Source organism: Nicotiana tabacum, chromosome 3, assembly GCF_000715075.1.
Source record: "Nicotiana tabacum cultivar K326 chromosome 3, ASM71507v2, whole genome shotgun sequence".
Lineage (NCBI taxonomy): Eukaryota > Viridiplantae > Streptophyta > Magnoliopsida > Solanales > Solanaceae > Nicotiana > Nicotiana tabacum.
In genome coordinates this window covers 88381969-88393340 of record NC_134082.1, presented here as the reverse complement: position 1 = coordinate 88393340, position 11372 = coordinate 88381969, and the positions used below count along the sequence as shown (strand labels likewise).

The 11372-nt window shown below is 37.3% G+C and overlaps 2 protein-coding genes across 2 annotated transcripts; both read right to left on the bottom strand.

Annotated features, from left to right (window-relative positions):
• Positions 1 to 3267: 3267 nt before the first annotated feature.
• On the bottom strand, positions 3268 to 4270 carry LOC142176591 (uncharacterized). The gene is made up of 3 exons (XM_075244605.1): positions 4227 to 4270; positions 3693 to 4119; positions 3268 to 3381 (listed from the first exon to the last, which is right to left on the bottom strand). Exons 1-3 carry the CDS (start codon positions 4268 to 4270, stop codon positions 3268 to 3270), a joined length of 585 nt encoding a protein of 194 aa, XP_075100706.1.
• Positions 4271 to 9258: 4988 nt separating this feature from the next.
• On the bottom strand, positions 9259 to 10402 carry LOC107767230 (uncharacterized). The gene has a single exon (XM_016586148.2). It carries the CDS (start codon positions 10090 to 10092, stop codon positions 9424 to 9426), a length of 669 nt encoding a protein of 222 aa, XP_016441634.1. The 5' UTR covers positions 10093 to 10402; the 3' UTR covers positions 9259 to 9423.
• Positions 10403 to 11372: the final 970 nt, after the last annotated feature.

The following is an 11372-nucleotide window of genomic DNA, read 5'->3' as shown; positions in this document are numbered from 1 at the left end:
TGAAACTACGAAATTATTGGCCTATTATATTTGCCTAATATTTGCGGATCTTCGTTACTAACAAGATTCAAAGATTAAAAAAGACTCTCAAATTGCTTCTATTCCAATATTTGCAAATTCAAATGTAGATTTTACTAACCTTCCCCCCCAAATTAAATCGATTTCCCATATTGACTATTTACCAATTTGATTTGAATGCGATTTCAAACTAAAAAATTAACAAAGCCGAAACTAATACTTATGGTGTTCATACCGACACCCATCCAATAGTTCCGCAATTTAACGCTTCACATTATACATACTTCTACCATTCATATAACATGAAACACATAATGAATATCTAACTAAAAAATACGAATATTCTATAATTGGAAGCATAAATCTTCTGGCCATTTCATTTCAGCTTTAATGCATATGTCAAAATGATTCAGAGTAGTGTACCTGGTATTTGAATACAAGGAAAGGAAGAATAGAATCAACAGTAGTAGAAACAACGCAGCAAAAACAAACAACCAGTAGCAGTAATGCAATAGCCCAGAAACAGAGTTTGAAAACCGGTGGAGCAGTAACCCAAAAACCAACCAGGCTTAGGACAAACCAAGCGAAGACCCAGAAATCCCAATACTCTCACAGACAGGATAGAATGAACCCAAAAAAAAACAGAAGAGGCAATGGGATAATTCTGATTTTTCTGTTCTTTAAGACTCGAAGTAGAACACTCTCAAACTACTGACTCTCTATGATTTCTGAAAACCACTCCTTTTCTCTCAGTCCTCAACTCTCAAGATTAAAAGTCTGTTTTTATCTCCTCTTTAGTTCTGAAATTTCTATCTCCAAATTCAGTCCCTTTTTAAGTGTCAAATGAGTCTTCTTTTATACCCAAAGCAAGACTCCTCTTTTTTTTTTTACCTATTTCCTTTTTACTTTTTAAACTATTATTACTACCCCTTTTTACCTCTTTTACTTTTCAGCCCAATATTCTTCTACTATGTGTACCTTTTAACTTTTATTATTACCTATACTATTTTTGATTTTTAATTAAGTAAAAGTAGTCAACACGGACCCCACAGTCCCCCCTTTTTCAGTGGTCAAAGAAGACCTCATTATTAACCCCCCTCCTTTTTACTTTACATCATTATGTCTTGTTCCCCACTACCACTTAAATAAATATATTAGATTCCCACTACCATATGTCTTGTTCCCCACTATAATATTTTACTATTATTAGAGCTTAGTGGACAAAGCACTTAAATTAAATAAATCTGCAATTGGTTAATTCCCGTATTACCCCTAAAACTACTGTTACTGCCCTGATTCAAAAAATTGTTCAAACTTCAAAAATTATCTAAGAACTAAAATCAGATTACCAGCTATAACCAATTCACCTAATCAATTAACCAAAATATAGCAGCTATAACCAATTCTTAATCAAATTCAATCAACAAATTCAAACTAAATGATGAACAACAAAGAAACAACTGGAATTATTTTGACTGAACAATATTTTTTAACAACAAACCTACTTTCAGATTCAACAACAACAACAAACAAGTATATTCAAATCACTGAGCTCAAATTCAAATTAAACTTAAACAGAACAAACAAACATATTCAAATCACTAAACTCAATAATCAATTGAACCTCAAACTAAATCTAACAATATTACAACCAAGATGAAGGATTCAAGTTATTAAACTAATACACTTCTATATTAAAACTAAATTCTTTTAAATGAATAAAAACAAACTGAAGAAATAATCAAGAAATGATAAACCACGAACAAGAAAGAAACAAACATATACTGATTTCAGATCCGAGAATATCAAGCAAAATACGAACAGAAATGAAACTTAAACCAACTAACCGGGTCGGAACAACGACGAACTCGAATGGAACCAATCTGCCCGGAAACTTTGAAACCAAAACAACTCGAATCTGCCCGGAAATTTTGTATATTTTACGGTTGATTTCAGGCGATGAAACTGGACGACGAAGACGACCACGAACTGGACGACGAAGACGATCATGAACTGGATGACGAAGACGACCACGAACTGGACGAAAGCGATCCGGAGTTCGCCGGACTGCTGCTGGGCATGAGAAGCAGATGTGTTGCTGCTTTGGTGGTTATTTTGGAGGGCTGACGACGGGGAGATAGGGCACGGTAGGGTTTTTGGTTAGGGAGATGGAGGTTTGGAGGTTGGTTGACGATGGAGGTGAGGACGATGGTGGTCGACGAAGGCTGTTCGTGGTTGCCGCTGGTTCAGAACGGAGAAGAAGACGAACGGGGGAGGGCAGTGGGTGGTAGGTGGGCATGGCAGTAAGGTTTGGGTGGTTTTAGGGTTTGGGTGGTTAGGGAGGGTGGTTTGGAGAAGAAGAAGAGAGAGGGGGGGTTGTGAGGTGTGACAGGTAGAGAGTTTAGGGTGTGTTTAGGGTTTGGGTTGTTTGGTTGGGTGAAAAGAATGAAAAAATCTGAAAAACCAAAAGGGATGGGGTGGAAATGGGCCGGGTCAAGGGGTTTTGGGTTGGGTAGAGGTGTTTTGGGCCTAAATTTAGAATTGAAGAAGAGGCCCAATTCCGATTTTCTTCTATTTTTTGTTCTCTTTTCTTTTACTAATTAATAAAACTAAAATGCTAAAATTAAATTATAAAAACCAAAATTATCTTAAAATACTAATTAACTCCTAATAATAATTATCACATAAAATTAAACATCAATTAAAATAAAATCACACAATTTGGACATTAAATGTAAAAAATACATATTTTTGTGATTTTTCATTTTTGTATAACAAACTTGATTACTTCTAATTGTAGAATTAAATCCTAAATGCAAATGCGACATATTTTTTTGTATTTTTTATTACTTTAACAAATAAACATGTCATACAAAAAATGCAAATAATACAAGGAAAATAACAGAAAATTCACAACAATTGCAAACAAATTAAAAATTGTTTTATTTTGAATTTTTTGGGAGTAATTCATATGTAGGGCAAAAATCAGATGCTCACAGCTGCCCCTCTTTGTCCGAAAACATGAAGAGTTTTCGTGCAAAGATAAAGTTTTACACCTTCGAGGATTCCACTAATAATTGCTAGATAATCTCAGTTTGGTAACAAACTTCACTTCCTTTTAGAAATTTATGCTATCAAGCCAAATACTATCTAACGATCCCTAGTGGCTTGAACTTGTGAATGGTCGGGTAACCTTTGTTCGATAGCAAACTTAACTTCCCAGTAGGAACTTTGCTACCGAGCAAAAGATTATCTAACCGTCCAAGTGGTTCCTCGCTTGTGTGCCTTGTCATTGAAAGGTCTTCCTATTGCTGTTGGAACTTCCTTCGTAGTATGCTTTCCGTTTCTCAATTGCGATAAAAACTGGACGAAGGGAAAAAGAGTGCAGCACATACTTTCAGTATATGTGATGTTCATTAGCAATAGTATCTCTTGAGATGTGCCACGTTCCAATTGCTTGGAAACTTTTTTCCGTCTTGACTCTCTAACTCGTATGATTCTTTCCCGGTGACAACTGATTTTTGGTAGGATCCTTCCCATGTCGGACCTAGCTTCCCTGCATTGAGTTCCTGGGTGTTTTGATTTAGTTTCCTTAAAACCAAGTCTCCCACTTTGAAATAATGGAAGTTGGCTCTTCGATTGTAATATCTTTCTATTATCTGGTTTTGAGTTGCCATCTTTATATGTGCCAAGTCCCTGGGTTCATCAAGCAGCTTCAAATTGACCAACATTGCTTCATTGTTTGCTTCTTCATTTGCTTGGAAGTATCTCAAGGTCAGCTCCCCTATTTCCACCGGGTTCAAGGCTTCTGCTCCATATACAAGGGAAAAAGGAGTTTCTCCCATACTCGATTTAGCTGTTGTTCGGTATTCCCATAATACACCGGGCAGTTCCTCGAGCCATTTGCCTTTAGTTACTTCCAATATCTTTTTGAGATTTTGTATAATCACTTTGTTCATTGATTTCGCTTGACCATTTGCGCTTGGATGATAGGGAGAAGATGTGATCCTTTTGATCTTCAAGTCTTCAAAGAACTTTGTGACTTTTGTGCCTATAAATTGTGGCCCGTTGTCGCAGGCTATCTCCTTTGGTATCCTAAATCTGCAAATTATATTTTTCCACAAGACCACTTCACGTTCACGATCATCTGATAGGACATGCTTCAACCCACTTAGAAAATAGTCATCTAAAATCGAAAGGAACCTTACCTTACCTTACCAAGGGCTGATGACAGTGGTCGGACGATATTCATTCCCCATTTCATGAACAACCATGGAGAAAAAACTGAGTGCAGTGGTTCTGCTGGTTGATGTACCAACGGGGCGTAGTATTGACACTTATCGCATTTTTGAACAAAATCTTTGGCGTAGTATTGACACCTGGGATATTTTTGGATCTTTAGGAAACATTTCGTGCTTGAGGTAATCAATGATCTCATTCCTCTACTCCCAGACTAAATTAGACGCGTTTACCTCGTAGTAGCTATTTGCATCCAGAACCGAATGCATAAGCTGTATGACCGTACCTGAGTCCGATCCCTTCATCTCCGTTGATGAGCTAAGGCTACCCAATACGTCCGCTTTTGCATTTTCTTCCCTCGGGATATGCATGATTGACCACTCCCGGAACCGAGCAAGCAGAGCCTGAACCTTCATTACGTATTTCTGCATGCTTACATTTTTAGCTTCGAAGATCCCGTAGACCTAATTACCACAAGCTAGGAGTCGCACTTGATTTTTATGACCTCGAAATCTAGTCCCCGGGCTAATTAGAGACATGCAATCAAAGCTTCATACTCCGCTTTATTGTTAGTCAGTGAAACCGTTCTTATGGCCTGCCTTAGGGTTTATGAAGGACATTCCGTAGGGGAAAGGTGGTCACCACAACAATCGGTGATATTGAAAATAAAGCTTTAATTTCCAAGCGGCGACTATGAGGGCTAAGACCAGCTTTTCCAAATGTGGGTAGCGAATTTTTGCTCCCGTTAAAATTCTACTAACATAATGAATTGGAGATTGCGTACCTTCGTCCTCACGGACTAAAACGACGCTTACCGCTACATCCAAGACCGCTAAGTAAATTACAACTTTTCGCCTTCCTTCGAGTTTGATAATAATGGAGGACTTGACAAATACCTTTTCAAATCCCTCAAAGCCTGTTAACATAACGAGGTCCATTCGAAGTTGTTCTTCTTCTTGAGTACGAAAAGAAATGATAGCATTTCTCTTAAGACCGGAAAATAAACATGCTCAAAGCATCCATTCTCCTCGTGAGCCTTGAACCCTTTTTACGCTTGACAACTGGTCCGGGATGTCTTCGATGGCTTTGATTTTATCGGGGTTAACCTCAATTACCCTTTGTGATGCCAGGAATCCCAGGAACTTATCGAAGCTGACTCCGAACAAACATTTCTCGAGGTTAAGCTTCATGCTATGCTTCCTTAGGATGTCAAAAGTTTCTTGCAAGTGTTTAAGATGATCATCTGCATTCAAAGACTTAATAAGCATATCTTCTATATAAACTTCCATGGTTTTCCCTATATGTTTTTCAAATATTTTTTTTACGAGCCGCTGATAAGTGGCTCCAGCGTTCTTTAGCCCGAAGTTCATCTTAATTTGGTTATACCCGGAGTAAGCATCGAGGAAACTCATTAACTCATGCCGGCCGTTGTATCAATCATTTGATCAATATTTGGCAGTGGGAACGAGTCCTTTGGAACGCCTTATTCAAGTCCTTATAGTCTACGCACATGCAAAATTTATTATTCTTCTTTGGAACTACAACTATGTTAGCTAGCCAGTCTGGATACTTTACCTCTCAGATAGAACTGATATCAAGTAAGCGAGTTACCTCTTCTTTGATGAATTGTTTCTGGCCTAGGCAATAGGCCATTTTTTCTGTCTTACCGGAGTGATGCTGGGATCCAAGCTCGCTTGTGTACATCCACTTCCAGTGGAATACCTGTCATATCCGCATGCGACCAAGCAAAACAATCGACGTTAAATTTAAGAAATTCAATAAATTTTGACCTTAGTTTGGGGTGCAGTCCTGTCCCCAAGTGGAATTTCCTTTCCAGGAACTTCTCGAATAATGCGACTTGCTCAAGCTCTTCCGCTGTGGACTTTGTTGCGTCCGTCTTTTCTGGTACCTGGAAATACCTTGGCACTTGATAAGATTTCGGTACCTCTTCCCTATAGTTGACCTTGCTTGGCTTGGGAGCAGGCATCGGTTCCTGTAATTACTATGCCGCAGACTCTTTCCCTTTGCTACTGGAGACAGAAATTGCATTCATCTCCCTTGCCGCCGGTTGGTTACCTCTTATTTGTTTAATTCCCTCAGGAGTTGGGAATTTCAGCAACTGGTGATATGTCGATGGCAAAGCTTTCATCTCGTGCAACCACGGTCTTCCCAGGATAATGTTGTAGACCATATCACCATCTACTACCTCGAAAAGGGTCGAATTTATCACCACTTCAGCATTCGTGGGCAATAAGATCTCTTCTCGGGTTGTCACGCTTGCTAGGTTGAACCCGACGAGGAGTTTTGTGGCCGGAATGATGCTTCCGATAAGTTTGGCTTTCTCCAATACCCTCCATTGTATGATAGTGGCCGAACTCCCTGGATCCACTAGAATACGTTTAATTGTAAAATCTAATACATTTTGTTGTGCGGTAGCAACAGTCTATCCGCGTCCGTCCCGAATTCAACTATCTCCTGCCTTCGGCTCCATGTGTCGCTTCCTCATGCGATCATTTAATGTAAACATATTTTACCCTATACAGTTGACCCCAATTTAATTAAGTTATAAATTAGTTTGTATCATGAAAATTTAAGACCTTGTAAATGTTTTAATTATATAATCTTTTTCCAGAAAAAATTCTATGAACTCCTTTATAGGATTAATTTTAGTCTCAGAGTTCTAGGACTTGCAAAATAAACGGCCATAAAGTCCACAGTGTGTCTCTATTTATTCTGGGATATTTGAACAAATAGGATGATTTGAGATCGTGTTTATATTTTGTCTCCGTTTTAAAAAGTTCTGCAAATATAGCTTTGGCGCTGCATAACCGGAAGAATGAAAAATTACGCTTGTTCAATTGTTCACAAATTTTGTAGGATGGACAAATCTTGCATGTATTGTCCAATTGTTCACAAGTTTTGACGGGCAGGACATAAATTATGTACAAATTATTTTTGAAATTTATTGGATGGGCTGTAACGACCCGACCAGTAGTTTTGTGTATTTGAGCCCCATTTTTCTATTTGATATCAAAATTAAAACAACTATGAACGTGAATATAGATGCAACCATTGTCCCAATAAGAAGATTCAGTCTCAGCACCCAAAACACAGTTAATATTTAATCGAGTTGCTTTATCTGTCTTTCGGAGAAGGAGATGATCCATAATATATAATGCATTGTCTGGATTTAGAAGGTGAGACAAGAAGAAAGAGGAGGAGAAGAAGAGCGTGTAGATGAGAGCGATAGTACGCGGCTAGGTCTATAGTTATGCAGTTTTTCAAAATATAAAAGAACGACTTAACATGCGCTTAAAATTTCTCAAAAGACTAGTAAATCTACTGTATCAGAAGACTAATTCACCTCGTTCGTTCTAATTAATAGGAAAGACTGAACATAAAACATATGGTTCTGAAACATTCCCAAGTTGGCTGAAATTGCACTTGAATTCAGACAGATAAGTAATCCACCGATGGTTAGAATGGAAAAAGTGGCAGTTGCGACATTCTTCTTGGGGTTTCGATGGAGGTCTTAAGCAAGTAACACTTTCAACGGGAGCCTCATTCTACCTAGAAGAAATAGCTTCAGCGAATTGCTCGAATAGGGTCTAGCAATCGCAGGGGGCACTGCACTCCCCTTGCTCTGTCCATGGTACACAAGTTTATACTATAGCTTCTGCAACCTAGAATATCAGAACCATCTCCTGAATTATAAGAGACACAGTGCTATGTTTAAGTAAATAGAGTGGCAGTTAAGCTTATTGATCAGTTTAAGTGCAACACAGACTCATTCTCAAAAAGCATGAGGGACAGACATGAGACAATCAATTAAAGTGATAGCCTTTGTCCTGGTCAAATAACACTTGTATTGGGTACCTACTACCTCCCATTATGTACTGAGTAACTTCGTCCACCAAAGATTTGGCAGATTGAAAACATCACCTAACTTTTGCCTCTGCTGAAATTTGAACCCTCCTCTAGCATGGTTTCGTCGACACCAAGCCACATCATGGGAGGCTTATTCACTCTATATTGAGTATATGCAACTATCCATTTCGACACTTTTCAAGAAAACTAGCAAATTAAGCAACAACAAAGATCAAATTAAATAGATGTACAGACATCTCCAAGAGTAATGTGCTTCAGAGTGGTCCAATTCAGTGATAGAGAAATGAATTCTTTAGCAAAATAAGTGCTGAATTCAGAAATGCCATCTTAAGACATTCCAATCTCAATAGAAACCCCATATCAACTCTGTTACGGGACTTGCTATAACTCTCGGAAAGAAATTATTTTTCCTACATATATAAATAAAGTTCCGAACTTGCTCCCCGTTCTCAAAATCTGAAACACTGCTAAAGAATGAAACAGAGAGCACAAAGGCCATCCATAATATTCGGACACGAATTGGACTATCTCAGGAAGTTGTTGTTAATAAAGGTACAATCAAAAGTCCAGACATCAATTCAGTAGAAAATGCTGTCACCATCACGACAGGCTGAAGAGACTTACAGATTCAAAAGACAACGCTGAGCAGTAATAAACATTCTTTTCTTATCAAACCATTGAAGAATATGAGCTAAACCTCAGTTTCGTGAGTTGAGCAATTCTGACAAAACAATTGGCAATTAAATACGAAGCAAAAAGTTGTTTCATTCAGTACTTGCCGCACTAGAGGGATCTAGACACACTTCAAAGTTCAAGAGTATGTCGTGAGCATCTTACATCAAGAATAAAATGTAGGAATATACTGAAACATCTCAAGAAAGAAGCATAGCTTAGAAGTCTAACTTTTTCCTTAGATTGTAACTCATAATACTACTAAACTCAATGTGAAGGTCTAGCAACTAACATTTCAAATAGTGAGCAACAGTGGTAACTTGGGAAAAGATTGACACTAGTTGTACCCATGAAGACATAAAAGTACAGTTAATCTAATGCCAAGCATAAAGCAAATACCACTTAAGTACTACTAACATAATTAAAATGAAAAAGCTAGCAAGAGAAATGATTTTAATATAAACACTACAAATGACTTTTCTATATATAATCCATTAGATTTTATTTCAATTAACTTATTGAAGGAAATAGTATCCTCTTATCATCTGATCATTAGGACATAGGCCTATTTCCGTATAAAATATGTTTTACAGATAAACATTACTCTTATTTCTTAACCTTTCGATTCTTTTTCGGTCCAGGCACTTCCATTGTACCTACAGAGCATCCGCATCTACCTCGAAATATAAGAACAGCTCTTCCATTAGGAGGTGCCATCCTTTTAAGCTCAGCTTCCAGTTCTCTATGATGATCGCGAGGTAACTCGAATAATCCCTTCTTATTGACTCCATCTTTTGCTGAATTCTTAACACAATCTTCTGTCTCTAATTGTATATCAAATTCAGCAGCTTTCTTAAGCCCACGACAACCTGGTTTCCCACATCTCCTGCCTGTACATGCTGTAACCGCCAAAAGAGCTATTCCAGCAAATAAAATACTAAGTCCTAAACAGATGTATACCACTGGAGCTTCTAAAATTTCCTCTTTCACCTCAGAGCTGATTATTCTGAGAATTTCAGGTATTTTATTCACCAAACGATTAACAGAAGGATACAGCAAAACCCCACAGGCACCAATCACAGCAATCAAAATCATTACATCAATCAAAGCAGAACGAGATTTTTCACAAGCAGGGATACTTAATTGATTCTTGGAATTTGAAATGTACTTTTTCTTTTGAATTTGATTGATTTTCCCCAATTTCAGACTAGGGTCAGTTGAATTCTGTGATTTGGCCATGGTTTTTTCTTGGTCAAGTGGCAGTAAACAGACCATTTGAATTGAACCAAGAAACTGATAAAAATCCAACCTTTAACTTAAACCAACATCAAATTGCAATCTAAATCAACCCATCTAGAATAATTCAGTAAAAGAATTATGGGTTTGAAGGATTAATTGTAACAATTCGATCAGAGTAAAATTCAAGATTCAAATGGGGACGAAAAAGACTGGATTTTTAACAGTTCCTGAAAGGGTACGGTGCGGAGACGGCAAGGAAGATCTTTTAGGAAGTCAAATAGTTAGCCATTTTTATCAGTTTGTTTGTATCACAAAGCGTGTAAGGTTCCTTCGTATGAAAGGGTTCATGTATTCAAGAATTATACACGCTAAGATATTTCCTCTTTTTCCTATCTATTTGGGCTATGTTCAGATGGGCCAATTGGTCCCACACGTTACTTTTCTTTTCCAAAGCCCAGACTTTTCTTGATTGGATCCATCTGCACAATTTTGGAAAAGCTCTTTTTTAAGAGATTTTTACCCTCCAATATACTATTTGAAACCTTATTACCCTCCCTACTCAAGTTTCAATTTAATTACATAGTCATATACAGTTTATCAATTATATGTAAATAAGTTTTAAATGAGTATCCCTTTATATTAAGAATTGAATAAAGAATATTAATTATTTCCTTATCCTTTTATGCTTGCCCACTCTCTCTCTCCGCTTCTCTCCCTGTCTCTGTCTATGTCTCTGTCTTCGTCTCTCTACTCTCCTTCTCTGTTTTTTCCCAATTTTTCTTCATTTGATGTTCTCTGTTTTTCTATGCTTTCTTGTTGTATAGAGTTTTAATGGAATTCATCAATGGATTTCAATCGTTTTAACTTAGCAATTTTCTTTCATGTTGCACAATTGGTGTTCAAATTAAAATTGTCAATCAATAAATTTGAAGGCGTTTGACTCTCGGTCATTGACAGCCATTAAAAAACTTTGAAGTTTCGAATTCGAATTTGGATTTTCAAAAATCATTATTTGTTTGGATTAGGTGTTGTTGCTGTCACGACCCGGGATTCCCACCACCGGGACTGTAATAACACCTAACATTACACTTGCTAGGCAAGTCAATGTTAGAGTTTTATTTACTAATTTTCTTTACGTTTCAGTGATTAAAAATACACAAGCCAAAACAAGTAGAAATAAATGCGGAAGTAAGTAAATAGTCTCTTTGTCTATATACTATTACCAATATTATTCCTATTACTACACAGAATCCGGTGTCACAATCCACGAACACACTAAGATTTGCTATAAACATTTGTCGAAAGAAGATACAATT